Below are 25,007 nucleotides of genomic sequence, written 5' to 3' on the forward strand. Positions count from 1 at the left end.
AAAGTGCAGGCTGCATTCTAACCGCCATGGGGGAGATAAGGAGCAGACACACTCTGGAGGTTTATCATTTAATTACTGCTTGCTGTTAGAAAGGTAACTGATCTGATCTGTGCACACATGCAGACAGGGCTCAGATTTACACGGAGCAGTAGCCATTGGCCAATGAAAATGTATGCTTGGTGGGTATGCCATGGACTCTCGAGGCTTGCAGTGGCAAGTAACCTTAAACGCCTGGCTAGTAGTACTGAACTTGAAATCTAAGCTTACAGATATATTTGTGGTGTTTTTAAAACGCTGCAAATATTATTTCTTTAAGGGATGAATGAATCAATAAAAAAGTTTTTGAAATGTATAAAACTAACCTTTCATGATCCTCTTGCTGCAATTCATATTTTACATATGTTTTAGGTTCTTTCCATACTTTAGAAACATTTCTTGTAGTGAAGGTGGTCCTGTAATTTTAATATTGCAATTGTGTAGAAATGGAAAGGTTAAACACACCTCTCGTGGTTGTGTTGCTGACGTTTGATTGGGCGTTTGGCCGCGGATGCGTATCTTATCCACCAATGCTTCTCAAATCAGAAGATAATATCTAGTGTCCATAAATGTGTTCCCACTGGCGCCTCCTGCTGGCTGCTCAGAGTTAATGATTAATTCATTCATTAATTGTCTAACAGACTTGTCTGATCTGTGCGCTCTTTTCTTCCAGGCTGAAAAGAAGCAGCAACTCACCGCCGTGATAAACGCCATGGAAGAAACCATTTCGAGGGAACCTCAGAAGGAAGAGGAGAACAGTCCACCTGCCTCTCAGCAGCCCACAGATCCTGCCTCACCCACTGTAGCCACCACCCCTGAGCCCGTGGCGGCCGATGCTGTGAACAAGAGTGCCTCAAAGCAAACAGACGATGAGGCCGAGTATGAGGTTAGGATGCAAGTCCTGGTCTTAAACAGAGTGAAATAATGAACTGCAGGATCACACTTAAATAACATTTTATTTATTGCAGTGTAGAGATATAACTAAGTATAACCCAGTATAACTAACTGTAACCTAACCTACACAGTGCATCTAACGTGTGTGGGAGCCTGGAGTGTCCCTTTAATAATATAAATCCACCCAGTATAACTAACTGTAACCTAACCTACACAGTACATCTAACGTATGTGGGAGCCTGGAGTGTCCCTTTTATAATATAAACCCACCCAGTATAACTAACTGTAACCTAACCTACACAGTGCATCTAACGTGTGTGGGAGCCTGGAGTGTCCCTTTAATAATATAAACCCACCCAGTATAACTAACTGTAACCTAACCTACACAGTGCATCTAACGTGTGTGGGAGCCTGGAGTGTCCCTTTAATAATATAAACCCACCCAGTATAACTAACTGTAACCTAACCTACACAGTGCATCTAACGTGTGTGGGAGCCTGGAGTGTTCCTTTAATAATATAAACCCACCCAGTATAACTAACTGTAACCTAACCTACACAGTGCACCTAACGTGTGTGGGAACCTGGAGTGTGCTTTTAATAATATAAACCCACCCAGTATAACTAAGTGTAACCTAACCTACACAGTGAATCTAACGTGTGTGGGAGCCTGGAGTGTCCCTTTAATAATATAACCCACCCAGTATAACTAACTGTAACCTAACCTACACAGTGCATCTAACGTGTGTGGGAGCCTGGAGTGTCCCTTTAATAATATAAACTCACCCAGTATAACTAACTGTAACCTAACCTACACAGTGCACCTAACGTGTGAGGGAGCCTGGAGTGTCCCTTTAATAATATAAACCCACCCAGTATAACTAAATGTAACCTAACCTACACAGTGCACCTAACGTGTGTGGGAGCCTGGAGTGTCCCTTTAATAATATAAACCCACCCAGTATAACTAACTGTAACCTAACCTACACAGTGCACTTAACGTGTGTGGGAGCCTGGAGTGTCCCTTTATTAATATAAACCCACCGAGTATAACTAAATGTAACCTAACCTACACAGTGCACCTAACGTGTGGGAGCCTGGAGTGTCCCTTTAATAATATAAACCCACCCAGTATAACTGTAACCTAACCTACACAGTGCACCTAACGTGTGTGGGAGCCTGGAATGTCCCTTTAATAATATAAACCCACCCAGTATAACTATCTGTAACCTAACCTACACAGTGCATCTAACGTGTGTGGGAGCCTGGAGTGTCCCTTTAATAATATAAACCCACCCAGTATAACTAACTGTAACCTAACCTACACAGTGCACCTAACGTGTGGGAGCCTGGAGTGTCCCTTTAATAATATAAACCCACCCAGTATAACTGTAACCTAACTTAATCAGTGCATCTAACGTGGGTGGGAGCCTGGAGTGTCCCTTTAATAATATAAACCCACTCAGTATAACGAACTGTAACCTATCCTACACAGTGCATCTAACATGCATGGGAGCCTGGAGTGTCCCTTTAATAATATAAACCCACCCAGTATAACTAACTGTAACCTAACCTACACAGTGCATCTAACGTGTGTGGGAGCCTGGAGTGTCCCTTTAATAATATAAACCCACCCAGTATAACTATCTGTAACCTAACCTACACAGTGCATCTAACGTGTGTGGGAGCCTGGAGTGTCCCTTTAATAATATAAACCCACCCTGTATAACTAACTGTAACCTAACCTACACAGTGCATCTAACGTGTGTGGGAGCCTGGAGTGTCCCTTTAATAATATAAACCCACCCAGTATAACGAACTGTAACCTAACCTACACAGTGCATCTAACGTGTGTGGGAGCCTGGAGGGTCCCTTTAATAATATAAACCAACCCAGTATAACTAACTGTAACCTAACCTACACAGTGCATCTAACGTGTGCGGGAGCCTGGAGTGTCCCTTTAATAATATAAACCCACCCAGTATAACTAACTGTAACCTAACCTACACAGTGCATCTAACGTGTGTGGGAGCCTGGAGTGTCCCTTTAATAATATAAACCCACCCAATATAACTAACTGTAACCTAACCTACACAGTGCATCTAACGTGTGTGGGAGCCTGGAGTGTCCCTTTAATAATATAAACCCACCCAGTATAACTAACTGTAACCTAACCTACACAGTGCATCTAACATGTGTCGGAGCCTGGAGTGTCCCTTTAATAATATAAACCCACCCAATATAACTAACTGTAACCTAACCTACACAGTGCACCTAACGTGTGTGGGAGCCTGGAGTGTCCCTTTAATAATATAAACCCACCCAATATAACTAACTGTAACCTAACCTACACAGTGCACCTAACGTGTGTGGGAGCCTGGAGTGTCCCTTTAATAATATAAACCCACCCAGTATAACTAACTGTAACCTAACCTACACAGTGCATCTAACGTGTGTGGGAGCCTGGAGTGTCTCTTTATTGATATAAACCCACCGAGTATAACTAACTGTAACCTAACCTACACAGTGCATCTAACGTGTGTGGGAGCCTGGAGTGTCCCTCTAATAATATAAACCCACCCAGTATAACTAACTGTAACCTAACCTACACAGTGCACCTAACGTGTGTGGGAGCCTGGAGTGTCCCTTTAATAATATAAACCCACCCAGTATAACTAACTGTAACCTAACCTACACAGTGCACCTAACGTGTGGGAGCCTGGGGTGTCCCTTTAATAATATAAACCCTCCCAGTATAACTAACTGTAACCTAACCTACACAGTGCATCTAACGTGTGTGGGAGCCTGGAGTGTCCCTTTAATAATATAAACCCACCCAGTATAACTAACTGTAACCTAACCTACAGAGTGCACCTAACGTGTGTGGGAGCCTTGAGTGTCCCTTTAATTTTATAAATCCACTCGGTGCACAGCCTGCTCTCTGAGCGGAGATGAAATTGAAAGCATTCTGTCTATAGTTTAATAGGTATTGTATATATGAGTACCACTAACGCCCTGATTTGATCTCTCTAGGATGGACGTGGTTTTGGTATCGGAGAGCTGGTTTGGGGGAAGTTGCGGGGGTTCTCATGGTGGCCTGGCCGGATTGTGTCTTGGTGGATGACTGGGAGGAGTCGGGCAGCAGAGGGCACACGATGGGTCATGTGGTTTGGAGATGGAAAATTTTCTGTGGTTAGTAAACATTTTTTGCTTTTTTACCCTCCTTGTACACAGTGCAACAAACTGTAGCATAAAAATGATTTTCCCGTTGCCACATTAATGGTCCAAAGTTTAACACAGCCACATACTGTCACTCCCCCATACATTGCCACCCACATACTGTCACTTCCCCCCATACATTGCCACCCCACATACTGTCACTCCCCCCATACATTGCCACCCACATACTGTCACTCCCCCCACTCATTGCCACCCACATACTGTCACTTCCCCATACATTGCCACCCACATACTGTCACTTCCCCCCATACATTGCCACCCCACATACTGTCACTTCCCCCCATACATTGCCACCCCACATACTGTCACTTCCCCCCATACATTGCCACCCCACATACTGTCACTTCCCCATACATTGCCACCCCACATACTGTCACTTCCCCCCATACATTGCCACCCCACATACTGTCACTTCCCCCCATACATTGCCACCCCACATACTGTCACTCCCCCATACATTGCCACCCACATACTGTCACTCCCCCATACATTGCCACCCACATACTGTCACTCCCCCATATATTGCCACCCACATACTGTCACTTCCCCCCCACATACATTGCCAACCACATACTGTCACTTCCCCCCATACATTGCCACCCACATACTGTCACTCCCCCATACATTGCCACCCACATACTGTCACTTCCCCCCCACATACATTGCCACCCCACATACTGTCACTCCCCCCATACATTGCCACCCACATACTGTCACTCCCCCCCATACATTGCCACCCCACATACTGTCACTCCCCCCATACATTGCCACCCCACATACTGTCACTTCCCCCCATACATTGCCACCCCACATACTGTCACTCCCCCCATACATTGCCACCCACATACTGTCACTCCCCCCCATACATTGCCACCCCACATACTGTCACTCCCCCATACATTGCCACCCCACATACTGTCACTCCCCCATACATTGCCACCCACATACTGTCACTCCCCCATACATTGCCACCCACATACTGTCACTCCCCCATACATTGCCACCCACATACTGTCACTTCCCCCCCACATACATTGCCAACCACATACTGTCACTTCCCCCCATACATTGCCACCCACATACTGTCACTCCCCCATACATTGCCACCCACATACTGTCACTTCCCCCCCACATACATTGCCACCCCACATACTGTCACTCCCCCCATACATTGCCACCCACATACTGTCACTCCCCCTATACATTGCCACCCCACATACTGTCACTCCCCCCATGCATTGCCACCCCACATACTGTCACTTCCCCCCATACATTGCCACCCCACATACTGTCACTCCCCCCATACATTGCCACCCCACATACTGTCACTTCCCCCCATACATTGCCACCCACATACTGTCACTCCCCCATACATTGCCACCCACATACTGTCACTTCCCCCCCACATACATTGCCACCCCACATACTGTCACTCCCCCCATACATTGCCACCCACATACTGTCACTCCCCCCATACATTGCCACCCCACATACTGTCACTCCCCCCCATACATTGCCACCCCACATACTGTCACTTCCCCCCATACATTGCCACCCCACATACTGTCACTCCCCCCATACATTGCCACCCCACATACTGTCACTTCCCCCCATACATTGCCACCCACATACTGTCACTCCCCCATACATTGCCACCCACATACTGTCACTTCCCCCCCACATACATTGCCAACCACATACTGTCACTTCCCCCCATACATTGCCACCCACATACTGTCACTCCCCCCATACATTGCCAACCACATACTGTCACTTCCCCCCTTACATTGCCACCCACATACTGTCACTCCCCCCATACATTGCCACCCCACATACTGTCACTCCCCCCATACATTGCCACCCCACATACTGTCACTTCCCCCCTTACATTGCCACCCACATACTGTCACTCCCCCCCATACATTGCCACCCACATACTGTCACTCCCCCCATACATTGCCACCCCACATACTGTCACTCCCCCCATTCATTGCCACCCCACATACTGTCACTTCCCCCCATACATTGCCTCCCACATACTGTCACTCCCCCCATACATTGCCACCCCACATACTGTCACTTCTCCCATACATTGCCACCCCACATACTGTCACTTCCCCCCATGCATTGCCACCCCACATACTGTCACTTCCCCCCATACATTGCCACCCACATACTGTCACCCCCCCCCCATACATTGCCACCCACATACTGTCACCCCCCCATACATTGCCACCCACATACTGTCACCCCCCCATACATTGCCACCCACATACTGTCACTCCCCCCATACATTGCCACCCCACATACTGTCACTCCCCCATACATTGCCACCCACATACTGTCACTCCCCCCATGCATTGCCACCCACATACTGTCACTCCCCCCATACATTGCCACCCACATACTGTCACTCCCCCCATGCATTGCCACCCACATACTGTCACTCCCCCCATGCATTTCCACCCCACATACTGTCACTTCCCCCCTTACATTTCCACCCCACATACTGTCACTTCTCCCCTTACATTACCACCCACATACTGTCACTTCCCCCCATACATTGCCACCCACATACTGTCACTTCCCCCTTTACATTGCCACCCCACATACTGTCACTTCCCCCCTACACTGCCACCCACATACTGTCACTCCCCCCATACATTGCCACATACTGTCACTTCCCCCCATACATTGCCACCCCACATACTGTCACTCCCCCCATACATTGCCACCCCACATACTGTCACTTCCCCCCATACATTGCCACCCACATACTGTCACTCCCCCATACATTGCCACCCACATACTGTCACTCCCCCCATACATTGCCACCCACATACTGTCACTCCCCCCATACATTGCCACCCCACATACTGTCACTCCCCCCATACATTGCCACCCACATACTGTCACCCCCCCCATACATTGCCACATACTGTCACTTCCCCCCATACATTGCCACCCCACATACTGTCACTTCCCCTCATACATTGCCACCCACATACTGTCACTCCCCCATACATTGCCACCCCACATACTGTCACTTCCCCTCATACATTGCCACCCACATACTGTCACTCCCCCATACATTGCCACCCACATACTGTCACTCCCCCCTTACATTGCCACCCCACATACTGTCACTCCCCCCATACATTGCCACCCACATACTGTCACTTCCCCCCCACATACATTGCCAACCACATACTGTCACTTCCCCCCATACATTGCCACCCACATACTGTCACTCCCCCCTTACATTTCCACCCCACATACTGTCACTTCCCCCCATACATTGCCACCCCACATACTGTCACTCCCCCCCATACATTGCCACCCCACATACGTTCACTTCCCCCCTTACATTGCCCCCCACATACTGTCACTCCCCCCATGCATTGCCACCCACATACTGTCACTCCCCCCATACATTGCCACCCACATACTGTCACTCCCCCCCATACATTGCCACCCACATACTGTCACTCCCCCCATACATTGCCACCCACATACTGTCACTCCCCCCCTACACTGCCACCCCACATACTAGGGATCGACCGATATTGATTTTTTAGAGCCGATACCGATACCGATATTCTGTAAACTTTCAGGCCGATAGCCGATATAATTTGCAGATATTCTGTACATTTACCATTTTGGAAAATAAAAACAATTTCTAAAGGTAAATGCACAAAATATAAATGCCACGTGTAGTGGATGCAGTGTGTTTAGACAGGGGAGCTGTGTGTGTTTGTGTAGTGTGTGTGTAGTGGATGCAGTGTGTGTTTGTGTAGTGGATGCAGTGTGTGTTTGTGTAGTGTAAGTGTTGTGGATGCAGTGTGTGTTTTTGTAGTGTGTGTGTTGTGGACGCAGTGTGTGTTTGTGTAGTGGATGCAGTGTGTATTTGTCTAGTGTGTGTAGTGGATGCAGTGTGTATTTGTCTAGTATGTATATAATGAAAGCAGAGTGTTTGTGTAGTGTGCGTAAAGTGAATGTATTTACTAAATGCAAAGTGTGTGTGTGCTTGTGTAGTGTGTGCATATAACAAATGCAGAGTGTGTGTATTTGTGTAGTGTGTGTATAAGGAATGCAGAGTGTGTGTGTATTTGTGTAGTGTGTCTATAGTGAATGTAGTGTGTTTATATAATGCAGAGTGTGTGTGTTTGTATAGTGTGTTTGTGTAGTGTGTTTATATAATGCAGTGTGTTTGTATATTGTGTGTATATAATGCAGTGTGTTTGTATAGTGTGTGTGTGTGTGTATATAATACAGTGTCTGTATAGTGTGTGTATATAATGCAGTGTGTTTGTATAGTGTGTGTATATATACAGTGTCTGTTTGTATAGTGTGTGTATATAATGCAGTGTGTGTTTGTATAGTGTGTGTATATAATGCAGTGTGTTTGTATAGTGTGTGTATATATACAGTGTCTGTTTGTATAGTGTGTGTATATAATGCAGTGTGTTTGTATAGTGTGTGTATATATACAGTGTCTGTTTGTATAGTGTGTATATATACAGTGTCTGTTTGTATAGTGTGTGTATATAATGCAGTGTGTGTTTGTATAGTGTGTGTATATAATGCAGTGTGTGTTTGTATAGTGTGTGTATATAATGCAGTGTGTTTGTGTAGTGTGCATTATATACACACACTATACAAACACACACTGCATTATATAAACACTGCATTATATACACAGTGTATTTGTGTAGTGTATAATAATGGAGTGTTTGTGTAAGGGGGCATTTTTGATTAAATATTAAATTATATATATTTTTTTATATATTTAATAATTATTATTATTATAGATTTTTTTGTTGTCCCCCCTCCCTGCTTGTCGCCTGACCAGGGAGGGGGGATAGAGCAGTCCCTGGTGGTCCAGTGGCATTGGCTGAGCTGGGGGGGCGGGTAGCAAGCGTTTACTCACCTCCCAGCAGTTCCTGCAGCTCCCCAGTGTAACTCTTGCGGCCAGCGTGCCGCGCGGAGCGTTGCCGACGGCCGCGGGTCTCGCGAGAGTTACACTGGGGAGCTGCAGGAACTGCTGGGAGGTGAGTAGACGCTTGCTACCCGCCCCCCCCCCCCAGGACCGCCGGGCTTGTAATGAGCCTGGCGGTCCTGGGAGGTATTATCGGCAATATCGGTATCTCTATTGGCCGATACCGATATTGCCGAAATACCGAATATCGGCCGATTATATCGGTAAAACCGATAATCGGTCGATCCCTACCACATACTGTCACTCCCCCCATACATTGCCACCCACATACTGTCACTTCCCCCCATACATTGCCACCCACATACTGTCACTCCCCCCATACATTGCCACCCACATACTGTCACTCCCCCCATACATTGCCACCCACATACTGTCACTCCCCCCATACATTGCCACCCACATACTGTCACTCCCCCCTTACATTGCCACCCCACATACTGTCACTCCCCCCATACATTGCCACCCCACATACTGTCACTTCCCCCCATACATTGCCACCCACATACTGTCACCCCCCCCCCATACACTGCCACCCCACATACTGTCACCCCCCCATACATTGCCACCCCACATACTGTCACTCCCCCCATACATTGCCACCCACATACTGTCACTCCCCCATACATTGCCACCCACATACTGTCACTCCCCCCATACATTGCCACCCACATACTGTCACTCCCCCCATACATTGCCACCCCACATACTGTCACCCCCCCATGCATTGCCACCCCACATACTGTCACTCCCCCCTACACTGCCACCCCACATACTGTCACCCCCCCATACATTGCCACCCCACATACTGTCACTCCCCCCATACATTGCCACCCACATACTGTCACTCCCCCATACATTGCCACCCACATACTGTCACTTCCCCCCATACATTGCCACATACTGTCACTTCCCCCCATACATTGCCACCCCACATACTGTCACTCCCCCCATACATTGCCACCCCACATACTGTCACTCCCCCCATACATTGCCACCCCACATACTGTCACTCCCCCCCATACATTGCCACCCCACATACTGTCACCCCCCCATACATTGCCACCCACATACTGTCACTCCCCCCATACATTGCCACCCCACATACTGTCACCCCCCATACATTGCCACCCCACATACTGTCACTCCCCCCCATACATTGCCACCCCACATACTGTCACCCCCCCATACATTGCCACCCACATACTGTCACTTCCCCCCATACATTGCCACATACTGTCACTTCCCCCCATACATTGCCACCCCACATACTGTCACTCCCCCCATACATTGCCACCCCACATACTGTCACTCCCCCCATACATTGCCACCCCACATACTGTCACTCCCCCCCATACATTGCCACCCCACATACTGTCACCCCCCCATACATTGCCACCCACATACTGTCACTCCCCCATACATTGCCACCCCACATACTGTCACCCCCCCATACATTGCCACCCCACATACTGTCACTCCCCCCCATACATTGCCACCCCACATACTGTCACCCCCCCATACATTGCCACCCACATACTGTCACCCCCCCATACATTGCCACCCACATACTGTCACCCCCCCATACATTGCCACCCACATACTGTCACCCCCCCATACATTGCCACCCACATACTGTCACTCCCCCATACATTGCCACCCCACATACTGTCACCCCCCCATACATTGCCACCCACATACTGTCACCCCCCCATACATTGCCACCCACATACTGTCACCCCCCCATACATTGCCACCCACATACTGTCACTCCCCCCTACACTGCCACCCCACATACTGTCACCCCCCCATACATTGCCACCCACATACTGTCACTTCCCCCCATACATTGCCACCCACATACTGTCACCCCCCCCATACACTGCCACCCCACATACTGTCACCCCCCCATACATTGCCACCCCACATACTGTCACTCCCCCCATACATTGCCACCCACATACTGTCACTCCCCCATACATTGCCACCCACATACTGTCACTCCCCCCTACATTGCCACCCCACATACTGTCACTCCCCCCTACATTTCCACCCCACATACTGTCACCCCCCCCTACACTGCCACCCCACATACTGTCACCCCCCCCTACACTGCCACCCCACATACTGTCACTCCCCCCTACATTGCCACCCACATACTGTCACTCCCCCCTACATTGCCACCCCACATACTGTCACTCCCCCCTACACTGCCACCCACATACTGTCTCTCCCCCCTACATTGCCACCCCACATACTGTCACCCCCCCCATACACTGCCACCCACATAATGTCTCTCCCCCCTACATTGCCACCCCACATACTGTCACTCCCCCCTACACTGCCACCCACATACTGTCTCTCCCCCCATACATTGCCACCCACATACTGTCACTCCCCCCTACATTGCCACCCCACATACTGTCACTCCCCCCTACATTGCCACCCCACATACTGTCACTCCCCCATACATTGCCACCTCACATACTGTCACTCCCCCATACATTGCCACCCACATACTGTCACTCCCCCCATACATTGCCACCCCACATACTGTCACTCCCCCCTACACTGCCACCCCACATACTGTCACCCCCCCATACATTGCCACCCACATACTGTCACTCCCCCATTCATTGCCACCCACATACTGTCACTCCCCCCATACATTGCCACCCCACATACTGTCACTCCCCCCTACACTGCCACCCCACATACTGTCACCCCCCCATACATTGCCACCCACATACTGTCACTCCCCCCCTACACTGCCACCCCACATACTGTCACTCCCCCCTACACTGCCACCCCACATACTGTCACTCCCCCCCTACATTGCCACCCCACATACTGTCACTCCCCCCCTACACTGCCACCCCACATACTGTCACTCCCCCCCTACATTGCCACCCCACATACTGTCACTCCCCCCCTACACTGCCACCCCACATACTGTCACTCCCCCCTACACTGCCACCCCACATACTGTCACTCCCCCCCTACATTGCCCTCCATTTACTGTCACTGCACCATTCATTGCCACCCACATACTGTCACTCCCCCCATACATTGCCACCCCACATACTGTCACTCCCCCCTACATTGCCACCCCACATACTGTCACTCCCCCCTACACTGCCACCCACATACTGTCTCTCCCCCCATACATTGCCACCCACATACTGTCACTCCCCCCTACATTGCCACCCCACATACTGTCACTCCCCCCTACATTGCCACCCCACATACTGTCACTCCCCCATACATTGCCACCTCACATTCTGTCACTCCCCCATACATTGCCACCCACATACTGTCACTCCCCCCATACATTGCCACCCCACATACTGTCACTCCCCCCTACACTGCCACCCCACATACTGTCACCCCCCCATACATTGCCACCCACATACTGTCACTCCCCCATTCATTGCCACCCACATACTGTCACTCCCCCCATACATTGCCACCCCACATACTGTCACTCCCCCCTACACTGCCACCCCACATACTGTCACCCCCCCATACATTGCCACCCACATACTGTCACTCCCCCCCTACACTGCCACCCCACATACTGTCACTCCCCCCTACACTGCCACCCCACATACTGTCACTCCCCCCCTACATTGCCACCCCACATACTGTCACTCCCCCCCTACACTGCCACCCCACATACTGTCACTCCCCCCCTACATTGCCACCCCACATACTGTCACTCCCCCCCTACACTGCCACCCCACATACTGTCACTCCCCCCTACACTGCCACCCCACATACTGTCACTCCCCCCCTACATTGCCCTCCATTTACTGTCACTGCACCATTCATTGCCACCCACATACTGTCACTCCCCCCATACATTGCCACCCCACATACTGTCACTCCCCCCTACACTGCCACCCCACATACTGTCACTCCCCCATACATTGCCACCCCACATACTGTCACTCCCCCCCTACATTGCCCTCCATTTACTGTCACTGCACCATTCATTGCCACCCACATACTGTCACTCCCCCCATACATTGCCACCCCACATACTGTCACTCCCCCCTACACTGCCACCCCACATACTGTCACTCCCCCCTACACTGCCACCCCACATACTGTCACTCCCCCCTACACTGCCACCCCACATACTGTCACTCCCCCCCTACATTGCCCTCCATTTACTGTCACTGCACCATTCATTGCCACCCACATACTGTCACTCCCCCCATACATTGCCACCCCACATACTGTCACTCCCCCATACATTGCCCTCCATTTACTGTCACTCCCCCCCATACATTGCCACCCCACATACTGTCACTCCCCCCCATACATTGCCAACCACATACTGTCACTCCCCCATACATTGCCACCCACATACTGTCACTCCCCCCATACATTGCCACCTCACATACTGTCACTCCCCCCATACATTGCCACCCACATACTGTCACTCCCCCCATACATTGCCCTCCATTTACTGTCACTGCACCATTCATTGCCACCCCACATACTGTCACTCCCCCCCATACATTGCCACCCACATACTGTCACTCCCCCCATACATTGCCACCCACATACTGTCACTCCCCCCACCATACATTGCCAACCCCCCACCATACATTGCCACCCCACAGACAGTCACCCCCCCATTCATCAATCACCCTGTCACACTCACCCACCTTTCACCTTGTCACACTCCTCACTCACCCCCAACCTTATCACACTCCTCACCCACAACTATGTCACACTCCCAACTCTCGTCTCCCGTCTTGGAATTAATTAACAATGTGATATAATCCTATGTTTCACCCCTGAATTCTGTGCCAGTTCCACATGTTACAGCCTCACAGCTGTGACTGCAGCAGCTTTACTGTCACCGTCCCATCAGTCAGGTTTGTATGGGTTAATGTGAGGCCCCATGTGAAATGGTACCCGTTAATAATCTAATTTGTTGCAGGTTTGCGTAGAGAAACTGATGTCACTCAGCTCCTTTGCCAGCACCTTCCACCAGGCAACATACAGCAAGCAGCCAATGTACAGAAAAGCCATCTACGAGGTGCTACAGGTACGCAGCCGAGGGGATTGGGTTTTATTTGGAAATGATAGCCGTGTGTCCCAGCACTAAACAGAAAGCATTTCTTCTCATAGAGAGTGATTGGATTCAGTGATTACTGCTAACTCATGCCTGCAGGACTTCCCGCGGGCCTATCTACCCCCGTCACACTCTCCCCTCAAAACCCATCTCTTCAGAATGGTCTATGGCCTCATGTAGTAACTTGTATTTAGTAAATGGCCACACTCCACACTCAACTTTCATTCTGCTACTACCCACAATGCCATTCTTATTGTGTTTAATACCCCTTCTAGACTGTAAGCTCGTCTGAGCAGGGTCCTCATCAATCTATTCCTGTTCCTGTAACATTTTGTAATTGTTACATTTCCCGTAAAGCGCTGCGGAATATGTTGGCGCTATATAAATGATGATGATTTAACCCCTTAAGGACACATGACATGTGTGACACGTCATGATTCCCTTTTATTCCAGAAGTTTGGTCCTTAAGGGGTTAATGAGCATGCACTGATAGCGACCATGAGACCTTCGAGTTCTGCTCTGAGAATAATCCTATTGACCAGTAGATTATCATTACTAGTGATGTCCCAGGGTGGCGCTGCAGCAAGGAAACCTTTCATCAGTGGATTATAGGTATGTTAACCCTTAATTTCACAGATATTGGGAGGGAAGGGACACAGAAGTCTCACCAACACTTCTCCTTTAATCAAACAATGTCTTCTGAATAGATAGAATACGTCAGGCAGGTGCATTGTGTTTTAATGTATTGTATAATATATATATATTATTCATACACCGAGCAAAATGGAATTGTAATACCGCAATCTGACTCTAGGTGGCCAGCACCCGAGCTAGAAAGATTTTCCCATCCTGCCCTGAGAACGACGAGTCGGACACTTCGAAAGCTGTAGAAATCCAGAACAAGCAGATGATAGAGTGGGCACTCGGAGGTTTCCAACCGTCTGGACCCAAAGGGTTGGAGCCCCCTGAAGGTTAGTCCTTCTTAATCCCTCTCACTGGAAAAAGGATCCCCTACTGTATGGAGTATCTCTCAGAGATCCGAGACGGTTACCTCTCCCAGGAGAAAGAAGGGATTGTGTAATCATTTCTACATTGTTAACAGATATGGACTGTTTGCTGCTAAAATTATTATTTATATTATCGTAGATCAGAGCAGTTTAATATGAGAAAATCAAGTCTCTTACATAGAAACATAGAATGTGACGGCAGATAAGAACCATTCGGCCCATCTAGTCTGCCCAATTTTCTAAATACTTTCATTAGTCCCTGGCCTTATCTTATAGTTAGGATAGCCTTATACCTATCCCACACATGCTTAAACTCCTTTACTGTGTTAACCTCTACCACTTCAGCTGGAAGGCTATTCCATGCATCCACTACCCTCTCAGTAAAGTAATACTTCCTGATATTATTTTTAAACCTTTGTCCCTCTAATTTAAGACTATGTCCTCTTGTCGTGGTAGTTTTTCTTCCTTTAAATATGGTCTCCTCCTTTACTGTGTTGATTCCCTTAATGTATTTAAATGTTTCTATCATATCCCCCCTTAATTACAAGCATAGATTTTCTGTGTCATAGTAGCTTGTCTTTTATTTTTAAAATTAAAGTAGATCTTTAGTCAATCTGGCGATAAATATCAATCAGGACTCTGCGGGCTGCGGGCTGACGGACTCTGCGGTCTGAATGACTCTGCGGGCGGGGGTCTGAATTACTCTGCGGGTTGCGGTCTGACGGACTCTGCGGGCTACGATCTGACGGACTCTGCGGGCTGGGGTCTGCCGGACTCTGCAGGGGTGCGATCTGCCGGACTCTGCGGGCTGGGGTCTGACGGACTCTGTGGGCTGGGGTCTGACGGACTCTGCGGGCTGCAGTCTGACGGACTCTGGGGGCTGCGATCTGACGGACTCTGCGGGCTGGGGTCTGACGGACTCTGTGGGCTGGGGTCTGACGGACTCTGCGGGCTGGGGTCTGACGGACTCTGCGGGCTGGGGTCTGACGGACTCTGCGGGCTGCGATCTGACGGACTCTGTGGGCTGGGGTCTGACGGACTCTGCGGGCTGGGGTCTGACGGATTCTGCGGTCTGACGGAATCTGCGGGCTGGGGTCTGACAGACTCTGCGGGCTGCGGTCTGAATGACTCTGCGGGCTGCGGTCTGAATGACTCTGCGGGCTTGGGTCTGAATGACTCTGCGGGTTGTGGTCTGACGGACTCTGCGGGCTGGGGTCTGACGGACTCTGTGGGCTGCGATCTGACGGACTCTGCGGTCTGACAGACTCTGCGGGCTGGGGTCTGACGGACTCTGCGGGCTGCGATCTGACAGACTCTGCGGGCTGGGGTCTGACGGACTCTGCGGGCTGGAGTCTGACGGACTCTGCGGGCTGCGATCTGACAGACTCTGCGGGCTGGGGTCTGACGGACTCTGCGGGCTGGAGTCTGACGGACTCTGCGGGCTGGAGTCTGACGGACTCTGCGGGCTGCGATCTGACGGACTCTGCGGGCTGGGGTCTGACGGACTCTGCGGGCTGGGGTCTGACGGACTCTGCGGGCTGGGGTCTGCCGGATTCTGCGGCTGCGGTCTGACGGAATATGCGGGCTGGGGTCTGACGGACTCTGCGGGCTGGGGTCTGACAGACTCTGCGGTCTGACCGACTCTGCGGGCTGGGGTCTGACCGACTCTGCGGGCTGCGGTCTGAATGACTCTGCGGGCTGGGGTCTGAATGACTCTGCGGGTTGCGGTCTGACGGACTCTGCGGGCTGGGGTCTGACAGGCTCTGCGGGCTGGGGTCTGACGGACTCTGTGGGCTGCGATCTGACGGACTCTGCGTTCTGACAGACTCTGCGGGCTGGGGTCTGACGGACTCTGCGGGCTGCGATCTGACAGACTCTGCGGGCTAGGGTCTGATGGACTCTGCGGGCTGGAGTCTGACGGACTCTGCGGGCTGCGATCTGACAGACTCTGTGGGCTGGGGTCTGACAAACTCTGCGGGCTGGAGTCTGATGGACTCTGCGGGCTGGGGTCTGACGGACTCTGCGGGCTGGGGTCTGACGGATTCTGCGGCTGCAGTCTGACGGACTCTGCGGGCTGGGGTCTGACGGACTCTGCGGGCTGCGATCTGACGGACTCTGCGGGCTGGGGTCTGACGGATTCTGCGGCTGCAGTCTGACGGACTCTGCGGGCTGGGGTCTGACGGACTCTGCGGTCTAAAGAACTCTGCAGGCTGCGGTCTGACCGACTCTGCGGACTGGGGCCTGACGGGCCATTTAAATGGTGAAAGAATTAAGTAAGCCTGATTCTGGTTCTTGTTATACATTTAGTGTCTGGCTGTCACAATAGTCAGTGGCATTTGTTAGTGGAGCTCTGGGATTTCCTGCAGTCCTCCATCCAGCCATCTGCTCACAGGTCTCTACTTGCTGGCGATCCTTTTTGAATCAAACTGTGCTGTGATTCTTTGTTACTTCCTATATTATAATATGGGTCCAGGGACCAGGAGTGGGATGTGTGTGAGTAAAATAACTGGTTAAAGGGACACCCTAACCACAATAACAACTACAACTTATGTTGCCTAGAGTGTCCTACAGCTTATGTTGCCTAGAGTATCCTTTCAAAACCTTTTATTGTGTGCTATATGCACAAAATGATCAAATATATTTTCTTACTGCTTAGAGGAGCGGAACCCGTACAAAGAAGTTTACACGGAAATGTGGGTGGAGCCTGAAGCTGCTGCATATGCTCCTCCTCCTCCTGCCAAGAAACCACGCAAGAGCACAGAGAAACCGAAGGTCAAGGAGGTTAAAGAAATTATTGATGAGCGCACTCGAGGTAAGTCTGATGTCTCAGATGCAGGAAGGGTGTGTGTAGCTATAAGTATTCTCTCTTGATCTGTCAATGCATGTCCAACAGTAGACAGTATGGGGAGTAAGGGCCTCAAGTGTCCTCACCATACCTGTCACAGGATGTCCACCAGCAGACCGTATGGGGATCAAGGGCTTCGAGTGTCCTCACCGTACCTGTCGCATGATGTCCACCAGCAGACCGTATGGGGATCAAGGGCTTCGAGTGTCCTCACCGTACCTGTCGCAGGATGTCCACCAGCAGACCGTATGGGGAACAAGGGCTTCGAGTGTCCTCACCGTACCTGTCGCAAGATGTCCACCAGCAGACCGTATGGGGAGCGAGGGCTTCGAGTGTCCTCACCGTACCTGTTGCAGGATGTCCACCAGCAGACCGTTTGGGGATCAAGGGCTTCGAGTGTCCTCACTGTACCTGTTGCAGGATGTCCACCAGCAGACACTATGGGGAGCGAGAGCCTCGGCCGCTCTCACATTATCTGACACAGGATGTCCACCAGCAGACAGTATGGGGAGCGAGGGCCTCGGCCGCTCTCACATTATCTGACACAGGATGTCCACCAGCAGACAGTATGGGGAGCGAGGGCTACTATGTCTGGTCTATCAGTAATTAAAGTAATAGTAAGGTTTATTTTGTATAGAAATTGTGTGATGCTTTGTAGAGGGATAGAACAAGGTTCACACATGTGACATTTTGAGGTACATTTTTAATAAATCATCATCATCAAGTATACTCCTGGAATACAACGTATCTGACTTGACTGACTACTCATGTCTTGTGTTTTCAGAGAGACTGGTCTTTGAAGTGAGACAGAAATGCAGGAATATAGAGGGTGAGTAAACATTGCTGAATAACCATAACCAGGGGGCAGTGCATTCTATACACAGACAGAGGGCAGAGCATTCTATACACAGACAGGGGGCAGTGCATTCTATACACAGACAGGGGGCAGTGCATTCTATACACAGACAGGGGGCAGTACATTATATACACAGACAGGGGGCAGCGCATTCTATACACAGACAGTGGGCAGTACATTATATACACAGACAGGGGGCAGCGCATTCTATACACAGACAGTGGGCAGTACATTATATACACAGACAGGGGGCAGCGCATTCTATACACAGACAGTGGGCAGTACATTATATACACAGACAGGGGGCAGCGCATTCTATACACAGACAGTGGGCAGTACATTATATACACAGACAGGGGGCAGTGCATTCTATACACAGACAGGGGGCAGTACATTCTATATATAAACAGTCAGGGGCAGTGCATTCTATACACAGACAGGGGGCAGTGCATTCTATACACAGACAGGGTGCAGTACATTATATATATATAAACAGTCAGGGGGCAGCGCATTCTATATAGAGACAGGGGGCATGCATTCTATACACAGACAGGGGGCAGTACATTATATATATAAACAGTCAGGGGGCAGTGCATTCTATACACAGACAGGGGGCAGTACATTATATATATAAACAGTCAGGGGGCAGTGCATTCTATACACAGACAGGGGGCAGTACATTATATATATAAACAGTCAGGGGGCAGCGCATTCTATACACAGACAGGGGGCAGTGCATTCTATACACAGACAGGGGGCAGTACATTATATATATAAACAGTCAGGGGGCAGCGCATTCTATATAGAGACAGGGGGCAGTGCATTCTATACACAGACAGGGGGCAGTGCATTCTATACACAGACAGGGTGCAGTACATTAAATAAATAAACAGTCAGGGGGCAGTGCATTCTATACACAGACAGGGTGCAGTACATTAAATAAATAAACAGTCAGGGGGCAGTGCATTCTATACACAGACAGGGGGTAGCACATTATATATATAAACAGTCAGGGGGCAGTGCATTCTATACACAGACAGGGGGCAGTATATTATATATATAAACAGTCAGGGGGCAGCGCATTCTATACACAGACAGGGGGCAGTGCATTCTATACACATACAGGGGGCAGTACATTATATATATAAACAGTCAGGGGGCAGTGCATTCTATACACAGACTGGGGGCAGCGCATTCTATACACAGACAGGGGGCAGTACATTAAATAAATAAACAGTCAGGGGGCAGTGCATTCTATACACAGACAGGGGGCAGTACATTATATATATAAACAGTCAGGGGGCAGTGCATTCTATACACAGACAGGGTGCAGTACATTATATATATAAACAGTCAGGGGGCAGTGCATTCTATACACAGACGGGGGCAGTACATTCTATACACAGACAGGGGGCAGTACATTATATATATAAACAGTCAGGGGGCAGCGCATTCTATACACAGACAGGGGGCAGTGCATTCTATACACAGACAGGGTGCAGTACATTATATATATAAACAGTCAGGGGGCAACGCATTCTATATAGAGACAGGGGGCAGTGCATGCTATACACAGACAGGGGGCAGTATATTATATATATAAACAGTCAGGGGGCAGTGCATTCTATACACAGACAGGGGGCAGTACATTATATATATAAACAGTCAGGGGGCAGCGCATTCTATACACAGACAGGGGGCAGTGCATTCTATACACAGACAGGGGGCAGTACATTATATATAAACAGTCAGGGGGCAGCGCATTCTATACACAGACAGGGGGCAGTGCATTCTATACACAGACAGGGGGCAGTACTTTATATATATAAACAGTCAGGGGGCAGCGCATTCTATACACAGACTGGGGGCAGTACATTATATATATAAACAGTCAGGGGGCAGTGCATTCTATACACAGACTGGGGGCAGTACATTATATATATATATATAAACAATCAGGGGGCAGTGCATTCTATACACAGACAGGGGGCAGTGCATTCTATACACAGACAGGGGGCAGTACATTATATATATAAACAGTCAGGGGGCAGCGCATTCTATACACAGACAGGGGGCAGTGCATTCTATACACAGACAGGGGGCAGTGCATTCTATACACAGACAGGGTGCAGTACATTATATATATAAACAGTCAGGGGGCAGCGCATTCTATACACAGACTGGGGGCAGTACATTATATATATAAACAGTCAGGGGGCAGCGCGTTCTATACACAGACTGGGGGCAGTACATTATATATATAAACAGTCAGGGGGCAGTGCATTCTATACACAGACTGGGGGCAGTACATTATATATATAAACAGTCAGGGGGCAGCGCATTCTATACACAGACAGGGGGCAGTACATTATATATATAAACAGTCAGGGGGCAGCGCATTCTATACACAGACTGGGGGCAGTACATTATATATATAAACAGTCAGGGGGCAGTGCATTCTATACACAGACAGGGGGCAGTACATTATATATATAAACAGTCAGGGGGCAGTGCATTCTATACACAGACAGGGGGCAGTACATTATATATATAAACAGACAGGGGGCAGTGCATTCTATACACAGACAGGGGGCAGTGCATTCTATACACAGACAGGGGGCAGTACATTATATATATAAACAGTCAGGGGGCAGTGCATTCTATACACAGACTGGGGGCAGTACATTATATATATATAAACAGTCAGGGGGCAGCGCATTCTATACACAGACAGGGTGCAGTACATTATATATATAAACAGTCAGGGGGCAGTGCATTCTATACACAGACAGGGGGCAGTACATTATATATATAAACAGTCAGGGGGCAGTGCATTCTATACACAGACAGGGGGCAGTACATTATATATATAAACAGTCAGGGGGCAGCGCATTCTATACACAGACAGGGTGCAGTACATTATATATATAAACAGTCAGGGGGCAGTGCATTCTATACACAGACAGGGTGCAGTACATTATATATATAAACAGTCAGGGGGCAGCGCATTCTATACACAGACAGGGGGCAGTACATTATATATATAAACAGTCAGGGGGCAGTGCATTATATACACAGACAGGGTGCAGTACATTATATATATAAACAGTCAGGGGGCAGTGCATTATATACACAGACAGGGGGCAGTACATTATATATATAAACAGTCAGGGGGCAGCGCATTCTATACACAGACAGGGGGCAGTACATTATATATATAAACAGTCAGGGGGCAGTGCATTATATACACAGACAGGGTGCAGTACATTATATATATAAACAGTCAGGGGGCAGTGCATTATATACACAGACAGGGTGCAGTACATTATATATATAAACAGTCAGGGGGCAGTGCATTATATACACAGACAGGGTGCAGTACATTATATATATAAACAGTCAGGGGGCAGTGCATTATATACACAGACAGGGGGCAGTACATTATATATATAAACAGTCAGGGGCAGCGCATTCTATATAGAGACAGGGGGCAGTGCATTATATATATAAACAGTCAAGGGGCAGCGCATTCTATACATAGACAGGGGGCAGTGCATTATATATATATAAACAGTCAGGGGGCAGCACATTCTATATAGAGACAGGGGGCAGTGCATTATATATATAAACAGTCAAGGGGCAGCGCATTCTATACACAGACAGGGTGCAGTACATTATATATATAAACAGTCAGGGGGCAGTGCATTATATACACAGACAGGGGGCAGTACATTATATATATAAACAGTCAGGGGGCAGCGCATTCTATATAGAGACAGGGGGCAGTGCATTATATATATAAACAGTCAGGGGGCAGTGCATTATATACACAGACAGGGGGCAGTACATTATATATATAAACAGTCAGGGGGCAGCGCATTCTATACATAGACAGGGAGCAGTGCATTATATATATAAACAGTCAAGGGGCAGCGCATTCTATACATAGACGGGGCAGTACATTATATATACATTCAGAGGGCAGTGTATTCTATACATAGACAGGGGGCAATGGTGTGTATATATATATATTTTGTTTTTATTTATTTTTTACAAAACGTGCAGATCTCAACAGAAATGGTCACTTTTATAAAGAAACCTTATTACAGCCCCTGGCTATCAGACAACCGGTTCTGTTACTTCCTGGTTTGTGTAGCTCAGTGGAGCTAAACTCAAAAGGCAGCAATTGCTCAAAGCACCTGCCTTCCAACACTTCTCATTGAGCTGCATTGGGGAGTCTGTGATTGGACAGCCACAGAATGTCTGGGTGGGGTTAGAAGGGGAGGGCTTGCAAAGTCTGCAGACAAAAGATTCTAAAAGCTGTTTTTAGATATTCCCCCAAGAAAAAAAAGTGTATAATTAAATATAGGCATTTCAATTGTTAAAAATATTTATGGTCGGGGACAATAAGCCGAGTTATGTTAGTGGTGCACAAGTCCGTTGTGTTGTGCCGAAACTGACATTCGGGCAGGCCTATAAAAAGAGGGCCCACTAATTTAAGTGGCTTGATAAAGGGAGTGGTGGGTGGGCTGAACCAGACCGTCTCAGTCCAGTGGAAGGGACGACCTGTGTTTTTATAGGCTGTAATATCCACTCCCACAACTACAGGCTCCGCCCACAGGCTCAGCCTTTCCATTTGTGGTCGGGGACAATAAGCCGAGTTATGTTAGTGGTGCACAAGTCCGTTGTGTTGTGCCGAAACTGACATTCGGGCAGGCCTATAAAAAGAGGGCAAAAGGTTAATAGTTTAACACTTTAATACGTGTCGACATTACGCAATCAATACTTTTATAATTTTATCAGCATTTATAACCATACCTGAAAGAGAAATTAGTTAGTGGGAGATACTCTATAACACCAAGATACTGGCTGACCTATGTTATGCCAAGTGGTGAAACAATTAAGCTAAATTGGTGACTAGGTAACCTAACTAGTTGCCAAGTGGCGATGAGAGGCTCTACCTATGATTTGGCCCCGTTGGGTATGTTTGCCATTGAGCGTTGTGGCGGGGTGTTGGCCTCTTGGTGAGGATTAAAGAGATTCAAAATAAGTTGGCCGTGACAGGTGAGGCCCTAACCGCTTTGCCAAGAGGGCGTAGATGCGAGGCAGTAACTATGACTTGGCCCGAGAAGCGAATACCTCCGTAGTTGAGGATGGGAGTTGGCCTCGCAGGACAGCTATATAATGCACAAGAAGCCAAAAACTACTCATGGCCCCTTAGGGAACCCTAACAGCCAGACCACGATAAAGATAAATTCTTGTAAGAAGGGAGGTAGTATAGTAAAGCCAGGCACTTACATGGTGACTAGAAAAACAGAAATGCAAAACAATAAATGTGGCATGATTAGACATACACCTGGCAGATAAATAAAGGCTATGCTAGAAGGTGATGGTAAGAATAGGTATTTAGAAAGTGGAGGGAAAAAGAAAATGTAAATGTATGGAGTGAAGGCCTAGTGGGGACCGTGTGTAGAGGTATTGTAGCATAAGGCTGTGTGCTCAATATAAATATGTATATGCAGGGAGTGCAGCATTATTAGGCAAATGAGTATTTTGACCACATCATCCTCTTTATGCATGTTGTCTTACTCCAAGCCGTATAGGCTCGAAAGCCTACTACCAATTAAGCATATTAGGTGATGTGCATCTCTGTAATGAGAAGGGGTGTGGTCTAATGACATCAACACCCTATATCAGGTGTGCATAATTATTAGGCAACTTCCTTTCCTTTGGCAAAATGGGTCAAAAGAAGGACTTGACAGGCTCAGAAAAGTCAAAAATAGTGAGATATCTTGCAGAGGGATGCAGCACTCTTAAAATTGCAAAGCTTCTGAAGCGTGATCATCGAACAATCAAGCGTTTCATTCAATAGTGCTCACTGGGTAAAATAGTGATAAAAAATTTTTATGTATAAAATGGTACTCACAAGGGAGGAGCAGACCGACTGCTCCTTGAAGATAGCGCTGGTGGTATGATCCCCACCTCGGATTACTTGGAGTCCAGGGAAATAAAAATGGCAGGTAACAAAATAATATACAGTGTAAA

The 25,007-nt window shown here is 48.6% G+C and overlaps 1 protein-coding gene across 3 annotated transcripts in view; it reads left to right on the forward strand.

Annotated features, from left to right (window-relative positions):
* The window catches only part of LOC134586395 (DNA (cytosine-5)-methyltransferase 3A-like), a 405,098-nt gene that overhangs the window by 342,317 nt on the left and 37,774 nt on the right, over nucleotides 1–25,007 (forward strand). For all 3 annotated transcript variants that reach the window (XM_063441886.1, XM_063441888.1, XM_063441889.1), the window contains 6 exons: nucleotides 710–922; nucleotides 3,963–4,121; nucleotides 14,120–14,227; nucleotides 15,069–15,225; nucleotides 17,918–18,073; nucleotides 18,891–18,935. In XM_063441886.1, coding sequence (XP_063297956.1) covers nucleotides 710–922; nucleotides 3,963–4,121; nucleotides 14,120–14,227; nucleotides 15,069–15,225; nucleotides 17,918–18,073; nucleotides 18,891–18,935 — 838 coding nt within the window. The remainder of the gene's footprint in view (nucleotides 1–709; nucleotides 923–3,962; nucleotides 4,122–14,119; nucleotides 14,228–15,068; nucleotides 15,226–17,917; nucleotides 18,074–18,890; nucleotides 18,936–25,007) is intronic.

Source organism: Pelobates fuscus, chromosome 2 (genome assembly GCF_036172605.1).
Source record: "Pelobates fuscus isolate aPelFus1 chromosome 2, aPelFus1.pri, whole genome shotgun sequence".
Classification (NCBI taxonomy): domain Eukaryota; kingdom Metazoa; phylum Chordata; class Amphibia; order Anura; family Pelobatidae; genus Pelobates; species Pelobates fuscus.